This window comes from Acanthaster planci, linkage group LG08 (genome assembly GCF_054643075.1).
Source record: "Acanthaster planci isolate LZ-2023a linkage group LG08, COTS_SCS, whole genome shotgun sequence".
NCBI lineage: Eukaryota > Metazoa > Echinodermata > Asteroidea > Valvatida > Acanthasteridae > Acanthaster > Acanthaster planci.
The window spans coordinates 13,084,320-13,103,953 of NC_141784.1; the positions used below are offsets into that span (position 1 = coordinate 13,084,320).

A 19,634-nucleotide genomic window follows, 5' to 3' on the forward strand; every position below is an offset into this window, starting at 1 on the left:
CCCATAAGAGGCTTCCAACAGAATCCTCCCACTCATTCAAAAATGGCTCAGTTTTTGCTTACGAAATGAAAATGTAGAGGAAATTTACAGAGAGGCTTATTCTAGAGGAAAAAATTAAGAAGAGAAACAAAATAAAATCACGTTTGGAAAAAAATGTTCTTATCCCTTCACAATTGTTGGCCTTATGTAACCTTAAAGTATTCAGAATCAAAATGAACCCTCCTTCAACAATCACTTTTGATTTGAACATGTCACTGCAGAAAGAAAGAAAGGAAAAAACTACTGTTTTTAGCACTAGCCCAGAGATATTGTTCTCAACATTTCTCACGGTGCTTGTACGAAAATGGACACTCCAAAAGAAAGATTGTGCAATATCTTGACGCTTGGAGAACAGTACACAATTCAAAAGGCTCTTTACAATAATGACAGCAGCCCCGCGGGTACTGGCCCGTCACTCTAATAGGGGGGGGGGTGTCTGTGCACACTATGAGATTGCAGCCAGGTTACTGTTTTTATCATTTCAGATGCAGTGGGCCCTTATGGACTGCAATGGCTTAATATCTGATATACTAAGAGGCCTAGCCATTACAAACCACCGTCATAGAAAAAAAGGGGGATAACATTTAATGTGTCTCTCCATAGCTTTCAGAGTTTGGCAGGTGTAAGTGCCTCTTACTGCTAAGTTTTCTGAAATCTGGCCTGGACAAGGAACCTGTGACATTTCAGCCAGGGCAAGGTCAAATATTTGGATAATCCTATCCTTACCACTTCTACACATACTTTTGTGACAAATTTGGATAATACTCTATCACTTTCTGAATTTACATGACATTGTGTTATTGTGGAAATTTGATGCTAAGTTGCAGAGTTTTACAGGGCTTACAGGTCAATTGTTGGAATCTGGTCACTGCAGAAAGTTGGTTGGTGGTGTTTATAGACTTTATCAGACTAGTCCCCATCTAGCATGTACATATTTTGGTCCCCCCCAAAGAAAAAACAAGTTAGGGTCCCCCCTCTAAAAAGTTGGTTTTGTATTTTCCCTTGCACAAAGTTGAAAATGGTGAGTGCTCTGCGGCTTGGATTTCTGAAATGTGACAGAACCTGACAAGATGGCAATGTTATGAGAAATCATTTGAAGCCAGCTGCAGCAGTGATAACATGCACAACATAGGGGCACACTTATGTGATACTGAAATCTACCTTGAAATTAACAGCACAGCACTGGGTGGTTTTTATGAGCGGCAGATCAGCTTGCGCAATTTGATCATCTTTAATACTGTTTCGTCTGGACAGGCTGTCAAGAAGACAGGCATCCCCAGCGTCCTCTGTCCTGGGTCCCCTCCCTGCAGTCTGAAGCGGGGTGTTGATTCCCTTTGAGAATAATCAGCAAGACCCTGGCCCTGTTTGCCACTGATTGAGGCCAGGGTACTCTCCCCCCCTTGCATTATCCATTTTGCACCCCCTCTGACAAACACCCAGGTGGGTGCACACCAATTACAGTCCTACACCTGATGATGTAGCCAATGAGGGATGTGCGGTGACAGTCTCATTAATCTTCAGCGATGCTGCCAGGCAAATCCCTTTGTTTCGGGCGTGTTGTGAGAAATCATGGAGCAAGACTGCGTAAAGGACCCCACAAGGAATGGATTGATATTAAATGTGATGCACCTAATTAATGCAAAAGCAGAAGAAAAATAAAACGAACATGAGAGTAACAGGGCCAAACAAAGTACAAACGATTCCACTCAAGGCTGCAGGGTCAACTCAAAGTTGTAGTTTGCATGACGAAAATCCCATGGCCAATATTTTTATCATTCTTCTGTGTGTGAGGACAAATGATGGAGGTAATCAGTGGAACAATGTCGTTTATTTTATGCAACTGGAAAAGTCTAAGAATTTGTGATTTGCACCAGGGTTTGTGCAGAGTGGACAAAATGCATCACTGTATAAAAGGTACCAAAACAAAACCACTGATTACTGCTGCAGAGCTTCAGGAATTAAGAGCCCCAAAACTACATATAGCTGTGTTTGCCAATAGGCAGCCAATTAGTATTTAGAAAGTTGATTTCCTCCTCAAAAGTGGTAATTTCCTCAGTCTCTGGATTCAGCATATCTCCGGCAAGCTTGCAGGAATTTAAGGAAAGAGAAACTTGAAAGACAGGACAAAGATCATGTACTCCTTTGCCCGGCATTTTTGTCTGTTTGGAATATCTGTCTGTCTGTCCCTTCTCCTTCCTCCATCATCTTCCCTCTGCAGGCATCCCCCTCTACCCCAAGATCCAATCCCAGTTCTCAGCAGCAGAAGCGACAGGGGGAAAGCAGGAAGGCCACCTTGATTACATTTGATTTCCCGTCTGTCGTTTAACCAGGTACAGTCTATTTCGGTTTGTCAGCTACCATCGGGGGGGGGGGGTGTGGGAGGTGGAGAGAGAGGGACGTGCAAAGACACAAGCTGTCAGAGCGATTGTTCAGACGAGCATGCTTGACGCTATCTCGATGAAATTAATCTTGACAGGTTCAAGTAAGCACTGATATTGTGATTTGCAGAAGAGTTTAGAAGGGAGGACGAGGCTTAGGGAAGAAGTTAGCTGTGATGCGGCTGAGCATTTTGTGTGACAGAGAAATTTCAATTTGTACCCTGACAATACATTACAGGTAAATATTTTGGAGGCATGTCACTGACAACAGTGCATTCACACACATGCATCAACTGCACTAAACTAATTCCATTATTCCCACTGGATATGCTTGCTGTGTTCACAATTTCATTTGAAGTTTCAGATGGCTGACAGCTTCATCAAAACTCTCTTCAAAAAGTGCAGGCAACTGCAACACTGGTAGCTACAATCCTGGACAAATCTTGTTGGAACATGCCTCCCCTCGCCTCCTGTTAATGTTGTTTCTCATTGGGTAAGTTGGGCTTAATCTTAGTCCAATAAATGACCGCAACATTGAACAGGGGAGAGGTGGGATTTTTTCACCGCGCTTCCCACGAGGTGTTCCAACTATTTTGTCCAGGATGTACATTGTAGGTATGGTGTGCATCCTTCGTATTGAGTACTGGGCTTTGGTTTGATTCTGATGGGCAGAGTCTTATGTAATGAGTACCTTGTGTGATGCGGGAAGACAAGTGTAGTAATTGGGCCTCTGGAAACTTACAAAGTCAAACTCTGTGTTCTTAGCTACAGACTGAGTGAGGTACAGGGCTGATGTACTGTATGTAAATGCCACTACTGTTCAGCTACTGTCAGGCATAATCACACATGGTTTACGATCTAAGAGTGCAAATTTGAACAGGCATGGGCACATGATGCACCGGCAAATAGTCTTTCTTAGCACCCCCTATCCTCCATTCCCAAGTTCCAGTTCCAATTCCATTCCACCAAAAAATGGGGCTGCCTTTTCATGAAAATGTATAGCTAGCAAGATGCATCCAAGTATGGAAGATGGCCTTGAGGGACCCTCACCCAACACAGAAATTTGTGGATTTTCATGACTGGAGAGTTGAGTTGTGCACAACATCTGAAGTGCAGTTTTTTTCCTCAGTCCTCTTCTTATCATTTCTCTCTTGGTGCGTATTTAATGATCAGATAATGAGAGCTTTCTCCTATAAGCAGTAAAAAACAGAGCAGGCGTGTGTCCAAGAAAAAGGGATTTCAATGGATCCCGACCCCTGATTTGCTAAAAACTGAAGCATTCCCTATACCCAACATGTGATTTACTAATAATTTTTGACACCATAAAAACTGATTTGATCCTAAAGGCGCAGAGGCACTACAAAGGTAGCAACCCTTCCCTGCTTTAAGAATTAATGAATGCATCCATGGCAGGGAAAATGTAGCACTTGTATCGGGTATCCAATGCTGGAACAGTATGGATCAGACCCAAAACTCCAAAGTTTAAAAGTAAGTGCACAGAATTACATGTAGAAAGACATGCTTCAAAGCATAATGGAAAGAGGATGAGGCCGAGTTTCTTCATAAATGGGCAGAATCCAATAACCTTATTGACATTATATATAACGAGTTTGCCCTTACCCAACATATATTAATAAGCACTGTATGCTCAGTGCTTGTCCGAGAGCTTGCGAAAAAAACCTCACAAGCTTACTTGGGTGGGACTCAAACCCAAAACCTCCTGCTTACTAGTGCAGATGTCTTAACCAATCGACCACCGAGCTTGCCGGGGTCAGCTGGCAGGTCTGAGTCAAATGAAGCAGCGGGTACTGCGAACTATTTTCAAGATGTAAATACGTTAGGTAAGGGCAAACCCGTTATATATAATTAACATCTCCCCAATGCAAAAAAATACATCTTGAAAACCTTATTGACAGCGACATGTTGGCATTTCTTATGTTCAAACCACAGCTTGGAAATATTCCCTCAAGTTTAATTTTGGAAGTCAGCTCACGATGAATTGACGCAAACCATGTGGTGGTTCCTTCCCCCCCATCCAATGTAGACTGACAGAATATTGACAGTGCGCTGTGGGAGTAACCATTACAGACCAGCGGGAAAGAGACTTATCCAGTCTGCTGGCTATTTGCACCCAGCAGGTAGCTGACATTCCTGGGGTTCCTGTTTTGCTGGTATATACATGTATGTGGCAGTGACTTTGACGCACAGAAATTGAGCTGGCCTGTGGGACTACATGTACAATCCCCACTTTAGAGTGAGTCACAAGCCGCCAGAACTACTGTTTTAATTGAAGACATTTTCAGAACTGTCAATGTACACGTACATGTAGGTCTATCAAAGTCAGTAATACAATGTATATAAAAGCAGAGGACTCAAATTTTTTTCATTCTATTGCACAGAAAAATAGGTGGAGAATAATTTTCTGAAGACCCACTTTGTGGGATCTGCCCCCTTTTTCCAATTTGTATGTCTGTGATACAATCATAGTTGGTTTTGTACATACAATTACAAAGAGGATTTGACTAGTAGACTTGTTTTGACTCAAGTCAGTGGCTCAACTCGAGTCTGACTTGAGCCACAACATTTGGAAACTTAACTTGAGTCCTGATGGGTAAATGACTTGACTTGAGTCACTGCAAGCAAATTACTTGACTCGAGTTACATTCACTCAACTCAAAACTCTGCTGGCTACTTTACGGAGGTGTGTGGCATGACTGGTTGTTGTGACAAACGTCACCCTGTTGCACCTCCTTGGAGAGTTTTTTATGACATTATGGAGAACTGTCAGTGGAACAGTACTGCTGTGTTATTTGGCAATGAACATTTTCCTATGGAAAAAGGTGACCTTCCAAGACTTCATTTCCCAAATATGAATTTTGAATGTGTCGCAAGGCAACAGAAAGGGAAATTTGTTTGAATTTGTGTTAAAATATGAAGAAGTGCTGGTGTTATCTGTTTGGATAGTTTGAGAACATTCAGAAAAATGGAAAAATCCACCTTGTTTGTTTTATCAAAGCTTTGACAGGGAGCCAGCAAACTTATTTTTAACAAATATGTGAGTCTTCTCAATTTTATGTGTGACTCCAGTCAATCATAATCCTGTTTCAGTGTTCAAGACTGTGAGCCACACTTGGTGATTTACACTTCAGTATGCACCAGTTCTAGGTTTTCCCTGCAGCCTTTCCACTAAAAAAAAAAAATAATCTGGCGCCATGCCGCCACAGTGACGCGAACAGTAATAGATATGCTGCCAAGCTTGTGAATCTTCCAGTCAATCTCGATCTAAAAGCAAATTTTGGAGGGAGTTTGTGCGAATGTGAATGCATTTTGGGGGGGTGAGGGCCTAAGATGAATTTGTGTTGCAGACTAATTGTTTTTGTCAACAAGCATAATCCTGTCAAATTTCATTATTTCGGGGTGTTGAAAGCCGGCCACGCACTGCCAGTGCACTCGGCGGGGCAAATCGACCTGATGGATTCGGGCCGCGTTTGCGTTGGACTAATTATTCAGTTGCCGGCACCACTGATGAGTGAATCGTGGCTTTCAGGCTCCTCCGCCAATCTATGACCCCCCTCCCCTCTTCCATTCCCTGCAGGCCCCCAGGAACATTACACACCCCTTGGCAAATGGCATCATTAGGGAAGAGGTTACACTAATGGGTACCAATCACCAATCCCTTCCACTGCATACAGCGGCTTATTAAAATCCGAACTGATTTAAGGCGGGGCGGGGGAAGGAGAAAGACAAACCTCTTCAGGCCTCACCCCCTTGTCCTCCTGCATCGGACTTTCATCCTAACGCAGAGTTTTCATGCTCCAATGGTCCCTCAGGATGCAAGAAACCGAAGCAGTAAATTGGGTAATATTAAGAATGCCTGCCGGGTTCTGATGAGGAGCAGATCTCTCTGTCTCCTCTGCCTAAAATCCCTCTTGTCTATCCGCGGCCAGGTGCAGTTACTAATTTTGGTTTCTTTACTTCTGCATCAGACTGGCCAGTAATGTTGTCTCTCATCTATTCTCCAGGGGGTAACCATTAGCGGGCCAACGCAGTACATTAGATACACTGTACATGTACATCAGTATCCGGCAATGTTTTTAATCATATCCCTGATATAACAGAGGCAAAGTGTGTTGGGGAATGCAGGGCTTATAGCTTGGTTGAAATAAGACCTCCCATTTACATACCGGTAGCCTACATGTACCACACCCTCTCAAAGAAGACTGAATGGAAGTAATCTGCACTGATATTACTAAAGGAGCCCCCATTAATCCTAATCCCCTGTGAACAGTTAGATTGAGATTGGCACATTGGCACATTCCAGATTGACAATCTGGAATATTTACCCATGCCTACAGATGACTGATAGGCTTGGCCGTTTCACTGAGCAAGTTATGTGTCATACCCACAATGTCACGATACACTATGCCAGCAGCCCTGTCTACCTATTTCTGGATCTGCTTCTAAACACCCTCCTGATTTTGGATATTGAAGACATAATCATCACATTTTTAAATACATTCCGCTTATTAATCTGTACAATAAACACCAACGGATGTGACATCAAAACAAGCATCTTAAAAAGCCTTTAAAATACACAAACTCTACTCACAATAGTTACAAATGAGGGATATTTGTGTCATTGGGGCAAAAGTCAATCCAAATGGGTCTATTTAATAACTAACCTGTACTCCATGAGTAGCTAAATGAACTTGCAGAATCCCCAAACATTCCTCCGATTGCCCCGGCTAGGGGTGAGAACACCACCTCCAGGCATACTGGCAGTAACAAACAGCATAAGATATCCATGCTGATGACAATGGAGCTGTGTCTAATATGAGTACCTTGTACTTTATCGTCAAAGTGAACTTCTCCTCAATGCTGACTAATGCACAAATCTGCAGGGGAAAAAAAGAGACAATTTTGAGTGATTGAGTTCTTTATCTGTGGTGAACACAGCTTGTCCAATTCTATTTGGGTCATACACCCATGTAATGCTGCCAAGATATCATTCTTCATGCATACATGCTCACTGATCAGGGGTAATAATAACTTGCATCAGTTCCTGAATCATAATAAGTTGATCGGCACTTCAGTACCAAAACCCAGGCATGATATATAACTGCCAATCTCAAAAAGACGGAATTTCTTTGTTACAGCAACCAAACCGTCAGGGGAATCCATTTTAGAATTGATGGGGGGTAAAAAGGCTGTCTACGAAACTGAGACTTTAGAATTTGTCAGGAGGTTCAACAGGCCACACTGATATTTGGAAACTTTCCTAAAACCTCTGCTTCACATTCTTGGCTTTACTGTTCAGTCCAAACACTTTGTGCAAGTACAGTCTTCAAGGAAATTTATCACTTGTTGAAGGAGAGGGAGAGAGGAGACTCTTGCTCTGATGTCAACACTGTGTGCTGCTGATACTAGTCCAGGAAGGTGTTAGTGCGAGAGTGCACATCCAACGTAAATACTTGATGACTTTGCTCCAAGTTTCATGAAGTGTTTGCGGATATGTGCTGATCCTACCAATTTTTTTAACTACAGGGCCGAAAATGTTTCTGTGTTTTGACACTGGTTAGGATAAAGATGCTTCTGTACAAACAGTGCAGTCTGTGTGGGCATAATGAAGACTTTGTTCTACACGTGAAGATTTACTTTAATTCATATGTCCACCAGTATGAACTTTCAAGGGGAAACAAGTTTTGGGATCTTCTCTTATCTGGTGTCTTTAGATCATCCTCCATCTTCTATGTAGCTTTATTTCTTCTAGCTTTTGTTCTGTCCTACAAGTCGACTTTATTCATGGAAAGAGTTGTAGGAACTAAACCTAGGTACAAGGCTTCTGACATACAGTGTAATGGATGAGCAAAAGCATATTGTGACAGAAGCTTGAAACAGGTATGTAAGAAAAAAAGAAGAATTCATACATTTGTTACAGATCTCAGATTCAGACGCAAGTTCAGCATACCATTTCTTCCCAAAGCACTCTAGTTTCATGCATTATCAAAAACTGGAACATTCGAGTCGCTGCTGATTCGAGTCGCACTGTGATCAGCATTAAATCCCAAGATGCCATTTCCATCTTAGTTTTCTTGGTGGACATGGAAGGGGGCTTGATGTCAAATCTTCCATTCTACTTCACTACTAGAAATGATGCAAATTGCTGTAACGCCGAAAGCCAACTTGTTTGGGCAAGATCACACAACTAGCTGTATGGTGAGACTCATCTAAATCAGTTGCTGAACACGACCACGTACGTGTAGCACCTCCCATTGGCTTGTTCGCTTCTAGGGCAACTACAAGCTTGAGCAATCCAGTCAGGTAATTGCCAACACATAGATGGGCCAAGATGAACGAGCAGTCATTACTTGTGGCGGCACAAATACCAGGCAAATACCACCAATGATCACAAGTCCATTTGTACACGCTGGCCGCGAATTAACTGCTTTTAGCAAAACAATAAATTACATGGGAAAACAAGGCAACGGGCTGCGTCTTGTCAGATCCAATTGCTGATGCCTGCGTCAGCACAAACACATCACCATGAAAAAACACAGGGCATCCAAGTTCAGTTGCAGCCCATGCACACGAATAAGATCTTGGCTGAGGAATTTATGGATGCTTCCCTGCAATGGTCTTGACAAATCTGCAGGTGTGTGTGGTTGTAAGCCCTACACATTTGGAAATGGAGGAAAACCGGGAGAAGAGAGTGCCAACCTGGGAATTGCAGTGATCATAAAGGGATCTGATCAGCGTTGCGAGTGAAATGACTCAAGGGATCCCAAGTGCACTTTGCAGGGAGACAGTGCTGTGCTAAAGTACTGTTTGTGTTGAATCATCCTGCAAGAGACAAAACAGTGGATGGATTTGAGTAAACTAGTGTCTCTGGCAGGAACTTTGGGCTTCTAAGAGATTCGGTTATTTCAGATGGCGGACAAGACTCACAATCCAACTTGTGCAGGGATTTCTTGAAGACGTTTGAAGCATTCTTCAGTTGTTTGGGGCTTCAACTTGTTGGTTCACCCACTGCTGAAGTAGTACAAAAGACTAAAGCTAGTGGTGTGTCACTCAGGCTTTTACTTGTGGTTGAAAAGAGAACCCCCCTACCTGCTACAGTGTATTTGAGACAGTTGAAATTGTAGTGATCACGGCATGCTGTCAGGAGAGAGCAAACGGAGATGTAGCCAGAGCTTCTAGCCTTTACTCAAAGTGATTGCAATGGCGTTTGACAAGAGACTAAGGTGGCATGCTATTTCACTGCCTGCCACCAAGAACACCTTTCCTTTACCAACTTGTTTCTTGAGGCATTGTGCTGAATAATTCAGTGGGGGGGGAGCAAATTTATACGTATATGCAAAGTCAGTTGACCAAACACTCAGAAACAGCAGGCTGCCATCTGCATGAATGCTAATAATCTGTGCAGATGTCAAAGGTGCCAGATCACCTTCCTGCACTGAGTACTTCCACAATCTTATCTGTCATTTGAAACAAGATACCATCTCAGGTGTGTTTGTGAATAGTGACACTGCTACCAAAATTGACAGCATAAAGAAGGAGAAACATACATGTAACCCCTGAAAAATGAGTTGCTAAAGGTTGTTGGTGCAGCCAGCAGTGAAGTGAAATACACACTAGTCTTTCCTCAAGTGCTATGCAAGTACGCATGTCACACAGACTAACATTCATTGACCATTGTGATTGCATTGACCAACAGGCTGACAGTCTCCCTAATGTCTAGAGAGATCAACATATCGAAAGTCCACTTTTTTATGGGCACTGAGCTGGGCTACACCCTCTAGTAATAAAATAAAAAAAGAAGAAAAAAGACCACGTTCTGCTAAAATGAACTTGCATGGACGTCTCTCCTGAGAACACAGGCAGAAAGTACAAGTTACTCTAGCAGTATAGGTATTGTCTTTTACACAAATACAATATGAAATGCCTGACTTTGAGCAAATGGCATTAAAGAAATCGGTGTTTCTACTTGGGCCTCAGGGTGCCAGCAACAGTCCTTGAACATTACTTGAGGATACTAGAATAACCCTGCCCCCCCCCTTCCTCACTTTACAACCTAAAGTGTGCTTAATCCTGGATTCTGGTAGCTTGTGGGAAGAAGGAATGGCTACAGCCTCCCACCTACTATACTGGGTACAAGATGTCACCCTCCAGCTTACATAAAGGAATCATGTATTAAAAAAAACGAAATTTGAAATGAAATGCTGAAAATGCTTCTTTAATTGAGTTAACCTTCAGACCTTTCTTGTCATTTCAAAGAGTGCCCAGGGCCTTTTTTGGGGTTTTACTCATTTGCTGATGCAAATTTCAATAATCGAAAGTGACAATGTTGTCAGCTGTCACAGCTACTTTTTTGCATCATGAGTTACCCAAATGTTGCTCTCTGTTGATTCAACATGATTGTAGCAACAACAAGAACAAGTTGACAAACAAACATTGTGCATGCTTTCGGTTACACTTTGTGGACATCATTTTGTGCCTGAAGTGGTGCCATCTACATGTCAGGAAATTCAAAACAGCAATGGTGAAAACTAAACAAGAGCACTTTCATGGATGTGAAAAACCTTCCTCAATAATGGCACAGAAATATGTTTTAGCTCTAACATTTCATGGAACCTGTATAAGATCAAGCACAAAGGAAATCACACAGTGGTTTAACTATGGGTAAGCCATGAGGGGGGTCACATTCCCTCAGCAGAACTCCAGGCCCCCTGGTTCCCCCGATCAAAATTTTGAAATATATATATAGTCCACTTGTACATACAAGTCACGGTTTGTTTGTGTTCGGTGTCTCTCTAAAAATGTATGCACACCTGGGTACCCCCCTCAAAATTTTCACCCGTTACACCAATGAAAACACAGAGAAAAGGTTTTCGTCAAGCTACAAAATATGCAGATTCCTGGAAGGAATATATGCGTGTACAGTAATACACTCATATGCATGAGGGGGGTCATCATCCTGCTGAAGACACAACAAGCAAATTGTCACTGTCAGGAACGGTCTCAAATAGTACAAGAGGAAAATCTGGAACATGTAGGCTAATACATTAAACCTGTCAGCGTGACAACAAGTAGTTTGGAATGAGAAGTGAAAGCCACATTTTTCATATATATCCCCGGCGGATCCAGTTCTTTTTAAAGAACACATCTGTGGAAATTGGAAAAAATGATCCATTGATTTGGGCTGGCCTAATGACCCAAATCAATAATTGAGTTTGCGTGCGCACGTGCGCACGACAGGCGAGACTCGCGAGTTCTAACCAAATTTGCCATCTCAAATGAAAGCTTCAGATACAATCATGGCTTGAAGACATCCCGCAGGAAAAGAAAACAGAATACTTTGGAGAGGCACTGGCAACTGGACAGAGTGGATGGTACCGGTAGTTGCAGATTTGCCTCCAGTAACTGCACATTTTTGTACAGAAAAATCAAAGCCATCCAGTTGATGATGAAACAAACCAATCAACATCCGTGTGAATACCTCATTAAGTCATTCACGGAAAGCTTCCAAACAAATTCGTTAGTGGGTATCATCAGTATGTGATGTATAGATGCCCAGGTGGACTTCAGCTCTTGTGGGTTGGCCAAGCAATCCTACATGTAGCCTTTAAGTACACAGATCAACTCCACTTCCAACTCAACACTCTGTTCCAGAACACATGTACAAAAATGCCCTAAGCCATCAGCAGCCTCTCACAACTGGCAAGCTCTGGCCACCTAGCACAAGTCAAGATCCTGCACTGCACATGCACATACCTTGGTGACGGAACACCAGTAGACACAATTAAGGGCGGCTTTGTTTCTCCCCAAACAGGTTAAACCAGAGTTCACTGACAGATGAAGAGATGAGATTTTCTAACGATGCTGCAGCAGAGTTGGTGAGGGACAGTTTCCAAGATGACTAAGTCCCACCAGTCTTCAGGAGGAGATACTTTTTTGATGGAAATCTTGGGTGAGTGTCAACAACCTTCAGCACCAAGGCACACCTGATGAAGCATGATGTAATAGTACTAATTCAGAAAGAGCCAAGAGGACCAGTGAGCTAGCTTTTTCCCTGGAATGGTAATGGGGTGTACTCCTAATCAGGCAGCTAATGAATCATTGTTGGTATGCACAAGAACCTCATTAGGAAATGCAGTCAAGCAAAAATTTGAAGAGTTATTAATAGACTAATTGTTGAAAACTTCGTGTTCATGTAATTCATCCTGATGACTCACACAGGCTGCATGGAATATAATCAAGTAACAGAAGAGATTATGCATTCTGGCATAAAGAGCAAATTTGGGGCTAGAACACAACAGAGCAGAGCATGATGCAACAAGAAAAGGAAAGGGCAGAGCAATGTAACCACAGAGGAAGGAAAAGACAGAGTAGCGCCACTGGAGCACATCAAAGAGCAGACAGAGAACAGCTGTGTACAAAGTAGAACACAACAGAAAAGAGAAGCCCAGAGTAGCGTGGCTACAGAGCACAGCAGAGCAGAGTAGGATAGAACAGAAAAGGGAAGGGCAGAGCAATGTAATACATGGCACATTGCCTGGAGCAAAGCAGAGCAACACAGCATAAGAAGAGAGCAGATCCAGAGCATTACATGATGGTCAGACACTGGTCATTTCTGACTACTGTTGGTTTTTGTCTGACCAAAAGCAGACCTGGTCAGACAGAATGTTTATTAAGAAAATGCAAAGAAAAGTGTTTAAAAAAGGAGTCTATCATTCCATTAGGAATGGTGCAGCACAGCACTGCCAAGCACGCAGAGCATCGCAAAGTAGTGCAGAGTAGAGCAGGGTAGACTAAAGGCAAAAATGCAGGACAGCTGAACACAAGGCAGAGCACAGCTAAACATTAAGTGGAGCAACAGAACAGAGCAGAGCAACGTCAATCAAAGCAGAGCACATCAATGTGGGAACAAATGCAATATTATCATACCATAATGTACGCATCAGTTGAAGTCAGCAATTATGTATAGTATCAGAAAAGGAAATATAAAAATACTCACCTCTGAAATTTCCAGAATTTATTCCAGTGAGTTATAATTCCAATCGGCCTATGCCTCTTTCCTCCTGCAGTTTTCACGGATGTGTTTCCCCACGAATAAAAAACACACCCAAACATGTACATGCAATCCCTGTGTTGAGCAAAAGTCTTTCTCAGCACATTAAAAATCCAAGTAAAGAAGAACTTTGCTGATGGACGTCAGTGAATTGCACACAACCACTTCCCCCACTCCAAAAGAAACATCCAAACTCCAAGTTCCCCGACAGCACCCAGCCAATCCTATCTGGGGCTCAACTCCTTCACATCAGACTGAGCCCAACTTGATTTGCATGTCACATACACACACGCTCGCACAGCTCACACTGAAACCACCGATGTAGAAGTGCCGGCGTTCCTCAAAGCGGGGCAGGAAATATTAATGAAGCGGGCGTGAGAGACGAAAGGCGACTGAAGGCACTCTGAGTGGAATACCGGATTTGGGGAATGAATGAACCACATTTTTTTTATGAGGGATTTATTCATTCATGATAGATTTCCTGTGAGTACACAGTAGATTGTGAGAGGATGCTCCGAATGTTAGGCCAAAATGCCGTAGAGCTAATGCGCTCAGTTGATGACTTGAGGGGGGGTTAGAGATATACTCTGACTCTGATGAGGTCTTCTGTGATGCACTGAGCTTTGGCTCGAGAGTCTGTGGTGTGTGACTGGCTGCACTGGCCGGCTCTGTTGATTGGCCCACACTAGTTAATCACTGCCTGAGCCCATGCAGCACATGCACACACCACACACACACATTACATGCACTCCTCAGCACACACTACTCCTCACCACATACCACTCCTGTACAGTATGGTCGTTGATATCAACAGGGTAAAAATCACTGACAGTGTAATTCACACTCCAGCTGGGCCAAGCAGGGGCCAGTGTTATTTCACAGAGGGATGAGTTGTGGAAAAAATCACTGTTCTGTTGGAGAAAATTTCCTTGACACACAGTGCTAAATCACCCATGTCCTTTCTTGTTTCTTTTACTGCAGTAAAATGGTGCTGTCAAATCTCTATGTCACCTGTGCACAATTTGTCTATTTTTGCTGGCACAGTAATTTACACTTCCTCTAGAGGGCAGATGACAATATGATCATCAACAAATGCACAGCATCAGTTGTCCATGATGTCTCACAAGGGTTATCTAGGCACAGCCTGCCTGTTTCTTGTCAAGGAGATGTCATCTATTATCACTGACAGAGTAAGATGTGCTGATCTTTTTATAGGCCTGAATGTGCAGAATAGGAGGCAGTGTGTGGTCACTGCTAGTGCCATACTATCAGTGCCAATTGGCAATCCGATATCTAGGAATGCCCTGTGTGTTGTCACCCAAAGGACTGGGTGGAGTTAACAACCTCACGTGTCAAAATCCTTTGTATCAGCATCAAATGCCACAGTGTGGGTAGTATGGGGGTGGTCATCTCCCAGGCAAAATATTCACTGATCATGTGACCCAGAGCAAAGAGTTCATGGTAGGTGCTGAGTAATACCAAGTAGGCGAGGCCACACCAGATGTAAAAACATACATTCTCAGTACTACATGAATCCAGGCATTGTGGCAGTCATTTGATCCAATTATCACCTCAGAATTTAGGTGTCAGTTGTACCCTGATTGTCACCTGATCCAAGGTAAATGGGAACCAGCCTACTAACCTCTCTGAGCTGTCAGTCAGCACATGGGTACCCACTATCATCCAAAACCATTGTTTAATGAGTCTTGATGCCAACTGCTGTTTATACTTTCAATGCATGGTAAAGCTACAAAGGGGGGAGCAGCCTGCCTTGTCACTCACGTCATTGATGCCTCTCATCTCTGAGCATGGAAACCTCACTGCAGGCAAGGAGATGAGGTGAGGACCACATGTAAAACCAGTTGCCCTAACAGCAGATTTGAATAATGTGAACTTTGACAGCCTTTTTCCCTCTCCTTTTCCTATGAGATGCTGCCTTCAAGGAAGAAACAGATCAAATGCTCCTACTTCACCTAAGGAGGCAGGCGGTAGACACAAAAACAACGGGCCGGGTCAAGAAAAAAAGCCCCAACGGCTATAATCCGTCGGTGTTTAATCAAGAAAAGTCTGACCAAGTCAACAGCTACTTGAGGATTTGGATTACAGGTGAAAACAGCAGACAATCCTCATCTTCAACAACAAATTTCCCTGCAGTTTCATTTAAAAAAGGATATGTTCACCACAAGGTATAAAAACAGAAACAACGACCTCAATATTTTGGGGGCTTTCTTTTCAATGGTTGGAGATTTTAGAGTGAGAAAATGTCACAGTCGAAGACAGCTTTACCCTGTGGATGATACAGCTTTGGGTAGGCCACAAAACTGCTAAGAAGTCGGCAATCACGTAGCTGGCATGTGCCTGTAAATGGGAGTTGTAGCATGTAGGTCACGGTAGAAATCAATGTAGAAACGAGGATGCGTGAAGAACAGTGCTAATTGATTTCAAGAATGAACAGCTTCACTGCTGTTTTAGGGTTATCACTGTGAAAAAGGTAGAGCCTTGAGAGGAAGTGTACGTTGGGCAGCAAATAAGACAAGGATGGCAGGCATAACCTTGGCCGAGCTATCCCTGCAAAACAGCAGGAGATGTATTCGCAATGTTCTAGATATTTCGCTTTATCGATTTGGGACTCTCTGCGAAATACCAATGTGTCTGGGTCACCAGGCTGACGCTGTGTACTGTCAGTGAAGAGGTAATACGATGGAAATAGCTCCCCCTGTATTGATTTCCAAGAACTCTTTGCCCCTGGTGTGGCAGATGCAGGGGAAGGGGAAAGGAAGCAAGAATGGACTTCTGGTGAGGAACGTGCCAATATGTACTCTACAAGCTGGCCGAAAATGGTAAACAAATTGGACTGACCGCACAGCTACCTCATGACGACTACAGACTGAACCCTCTGTAGCTGTGTCTGTGACCTGTGGCAAGTGTTGTTTCCAGTGTTCATGGGGGAGGGGTGTTCCGCAGTAAAAATTACAGTCTAATTGAGACTGACCCACCATCCAGTTTTACTCCCTGATTGTCGTACAGGTGAGTAATGCACCTGCCTCACCTGTGGGCTTGGGGATTGTTCTAAATAAAGCTGCCCATGTAAGTAGTGCTGCAATCTATAATGGAGGCTCGTTCATTGTGAGTACATCTGGCCCTAGGCAGGAGGACCCTGTGAAATCTAATTTTTCTTTGCCAGCAGACCCCATTCAATTGAGGACTTAATGGTTAATCGGATGACCTTGTCTTACATGCAATAGTGCAACAGGGAGCCGGTGGCCATATGAGCCTCCACCACGGGGTGATGGATGGGGAACTGCAGAGATCCTGGGGATGGGGCAAAAAGCGTGGCCCCTTACAAGCATTGGTTAAATGAGTTTGGCCAAGACATCTGCTGTGCATCATGGATACTGCCCCATGTATGCAAGTTCAGGAGTCAGGTTGCAATGTACAGTTTCATGATTTTAGACACAGTAACATCGAAACTGATCCCTCCTAAACAAAATGATTCAACTTTTGCAGAGATCTAATTGATCTCTAACCATTGAGGAGGAAATTTGATTGCATGTAACTTTGTAAGCATGTGTATGCACAATGTCCATTGCATTTCAAATAAAAACAAAACAGAAACAAATACAAAAAGGCTCCATTGTGTGGTCCTACAATCAAAACTTTACAACCCTGAACTCAGGTGTTGTCTTCCTAGTGCCCGTCTTACAATTTTGAAATATTTCCAGTATCTTTTCCACTCCACGCTCCGATACTTTCGAAGACCTCACTTTGTAGGCACTGAATTAGTTGATGCAGTGGGCCAGTTGTATGGCATTTAATTGGTGAAATAATTATGAGGAAGTCAGCCATGGGTGAGGAGAGGTCAGGAAGACAGATGACTGCTCCAACTGAACAGTCCATCACATCTATCTCCTTTATCTTTGCCTTTTAATGAGCAGTAGGCTCTGACACCAAGACAAAGTTCCGGTCCTAAGAAACGACCATGTGGGCCTGCAGTGAATATGACTGTTGTGCCCTCAGTGTGACTGAAGAATGATGTGGAAACTGATGATGGTACCTTGTAACCTGCTCCTGCGATTTCAATACTGATAACATATGGGAACCAGGGTCCAATGAGTTGCAAAGCAGACATTCTATTTGATTTTGCTTACTAAAGCAAAAAGAAAAAAAATCCCAACCTCTAGCAAATAACACATACACACCACAGCATTTGAGCTGGTACACTATCATAAGATTTGCATGCACTGTCCTTAGTCATCACACATACAAACAACACAAATTGTATGTAAAAGATTTTCATTTGGATGTGCACAAAACTGCAGCGTGGCGGTACAGCATACTCTTTACTGATGTACATGCACAAAGCCCATGGTCCAATCTCACATGCTTCTACCTCTGTGTACTGCTGCCATCTAACACAGACATGTGAATTATAACATGTAACGTCCCAGCAGTGCCACGATGAGCAGTTGTGGTGTCATAATGTTGCAAGATGCAAAGCAACAAAACTTTCAAATGCAGCAGCAATGGTGGTGACTGGCAGTACTACAGTGTACCTGCATGAGCAAGATGAACTTCCTTCTGTATGAGGTGTTCATTTTGTAGCACTCTTCATATTAAAGCTTCCAGCATTAGTTCTTTTACTTTATGCATGAGTGGGACCAGACTAATGCTGAACAATTTGGTTAACTGCGTTTACGTCTTGTTAATAATTTTAATTTCTAATGGAACGACAGACTCCTGTTGCTAGTTGTGTTCTCCCTGGCTACCTCATATCCAGCAAAACCCGCCCGTGTCCATTCCACTGACTCATCGCTGTTTGTATAATCCACTGCCAGAGTCACGTCAAAAAAGACAGTGCAGAGGCAATAACAAACATCAACCCCCCCCTCTGATAACAAACAGAAACAAATCTGTATGCTTTATCTCAGGGCCTAACTGCATCATGCTGGTGCCCCGGCTCCTGGCCATCATCCCCGAGTCTGCCTGCCACACACACACAAACACACACACAGGTGGATCATATTCCATCCAATATGGGGGGGGGCCTCCCCAGTCCAGTTATGCCAACACCACCACTGCGAAGTCAGCCTGGATGTGAACACACTCACTCTCCTCTTGCATGTTTGCAGTGGAACTAAATCTTGTAGAGCAAGCACCAGACCCAGTTGACAGTGTGCAGTATTTCTGTTTGTTCACAGCTGTATTGTTATGCTGCAGAACACCTTTTTTTTCATAAGAGCAGGGGGGAGTCGATTCAGATGAATGAAACTGTAGGCAGCGTGGCAAGGAGTTGGCAAAGAGCCAGCACGTTTTGCTTGGTAATTGTGTTTGGTGATATGGTGGTGTACATGTCTAATGCTGTCTGCGTACAAGAACTTGAAACCCAAGGTGTACGCAATTCAACTGATCAATCTTTGAATTTCAATATTCACAAAAAAGATAACATGTGGCTCATAAGGCAACTTCTTCCTCTTCTTCCACTCAAGACCGTCTTTTTGACAATCAAATACTTAAACCTCTTCTCTGTGTATGTATCAAGTTTGTAACACTGCTATCAGGAAATAATGATCATTAAAGAAAGTTCTTATCATACAAAAATGTGATAGGGCCTTTGATGAATATTAAAGGGTCATTTGAGTTTTGAACATTTTGGTTTTCTTTAAGTTCTGAAAGATTAAAAATGGAACTGTCCCTTTATATTTTCATCACTCTAAAGCAGCATGGTCAAAACATGTGGAGTTAATGTCACAAACCAGGGTTGCATTCCTGACAGTGCTACTTGAAACTCCAGTGCACCATGTGTGACATGGACTGCACTGATGGTTGTGATAGAGAGAATGCAAGCCCGGCCATCTCTAGCATAGATGGGATCCTTTGACGTACATGTACATTGTAATTTTTTCTGTACGTGACACTCTGACAAATGAAAAGCTACAAAGGGTGTGGTGTGACAGGCCTGTTACTACTCGGGCAAGTTAATAAGTAAGACTGGATTTTAAACTAAACCCAAAAGCATGTGTAAAAAGATCATATAAACAGTTGCAGTTGCAGAATGAAACTATCCCTACCAGCAAACTGTTTATTTTAATTTGATTCCTTAGTAGAGTCTTCAACCCCTCATATTTGAAAAATCAAAGAATGGAAAAGAA

The 19,634-nt window shown here is 43.0% G+C and overlaps 1 protein-coding gene across 14 annotated transcripts in view; it reads right to left on the reverse strand.

The window, feature by feature from the left end:
• The window catches only part of LOC110977379 (thrombospondin type-1 domain-containing protein 7A-like), a 164,472-nt gene that overhangs the window by 65,834 nt on the left and 79,004 nt on the right, over positions 1–19,634 (reverse strand). For 12 of the 14 annotated variants that reach the window (XM_022231450.2, XM_087139765.1, XM_087139758.1 and 9 more), the window contains one exon: positions 7,100–7,312. In XM_022231450.2, the coding sequence (XP_022087142.2) occupies positions 7,100–7,223 (124 nt within the window). In that variant the 5' untranslated portion in view covers positions 7,224–7,312. Of the gene's footprint in view, positions 1–7,099; positions 7,313–12,188; positions 12,419–13,431; positions 14,684–19,634 lie in introns of those variants that run through there. The other 2 variants (XM_022231452.2, XM_022231451.2) reach the window with 2 other exon arrangements.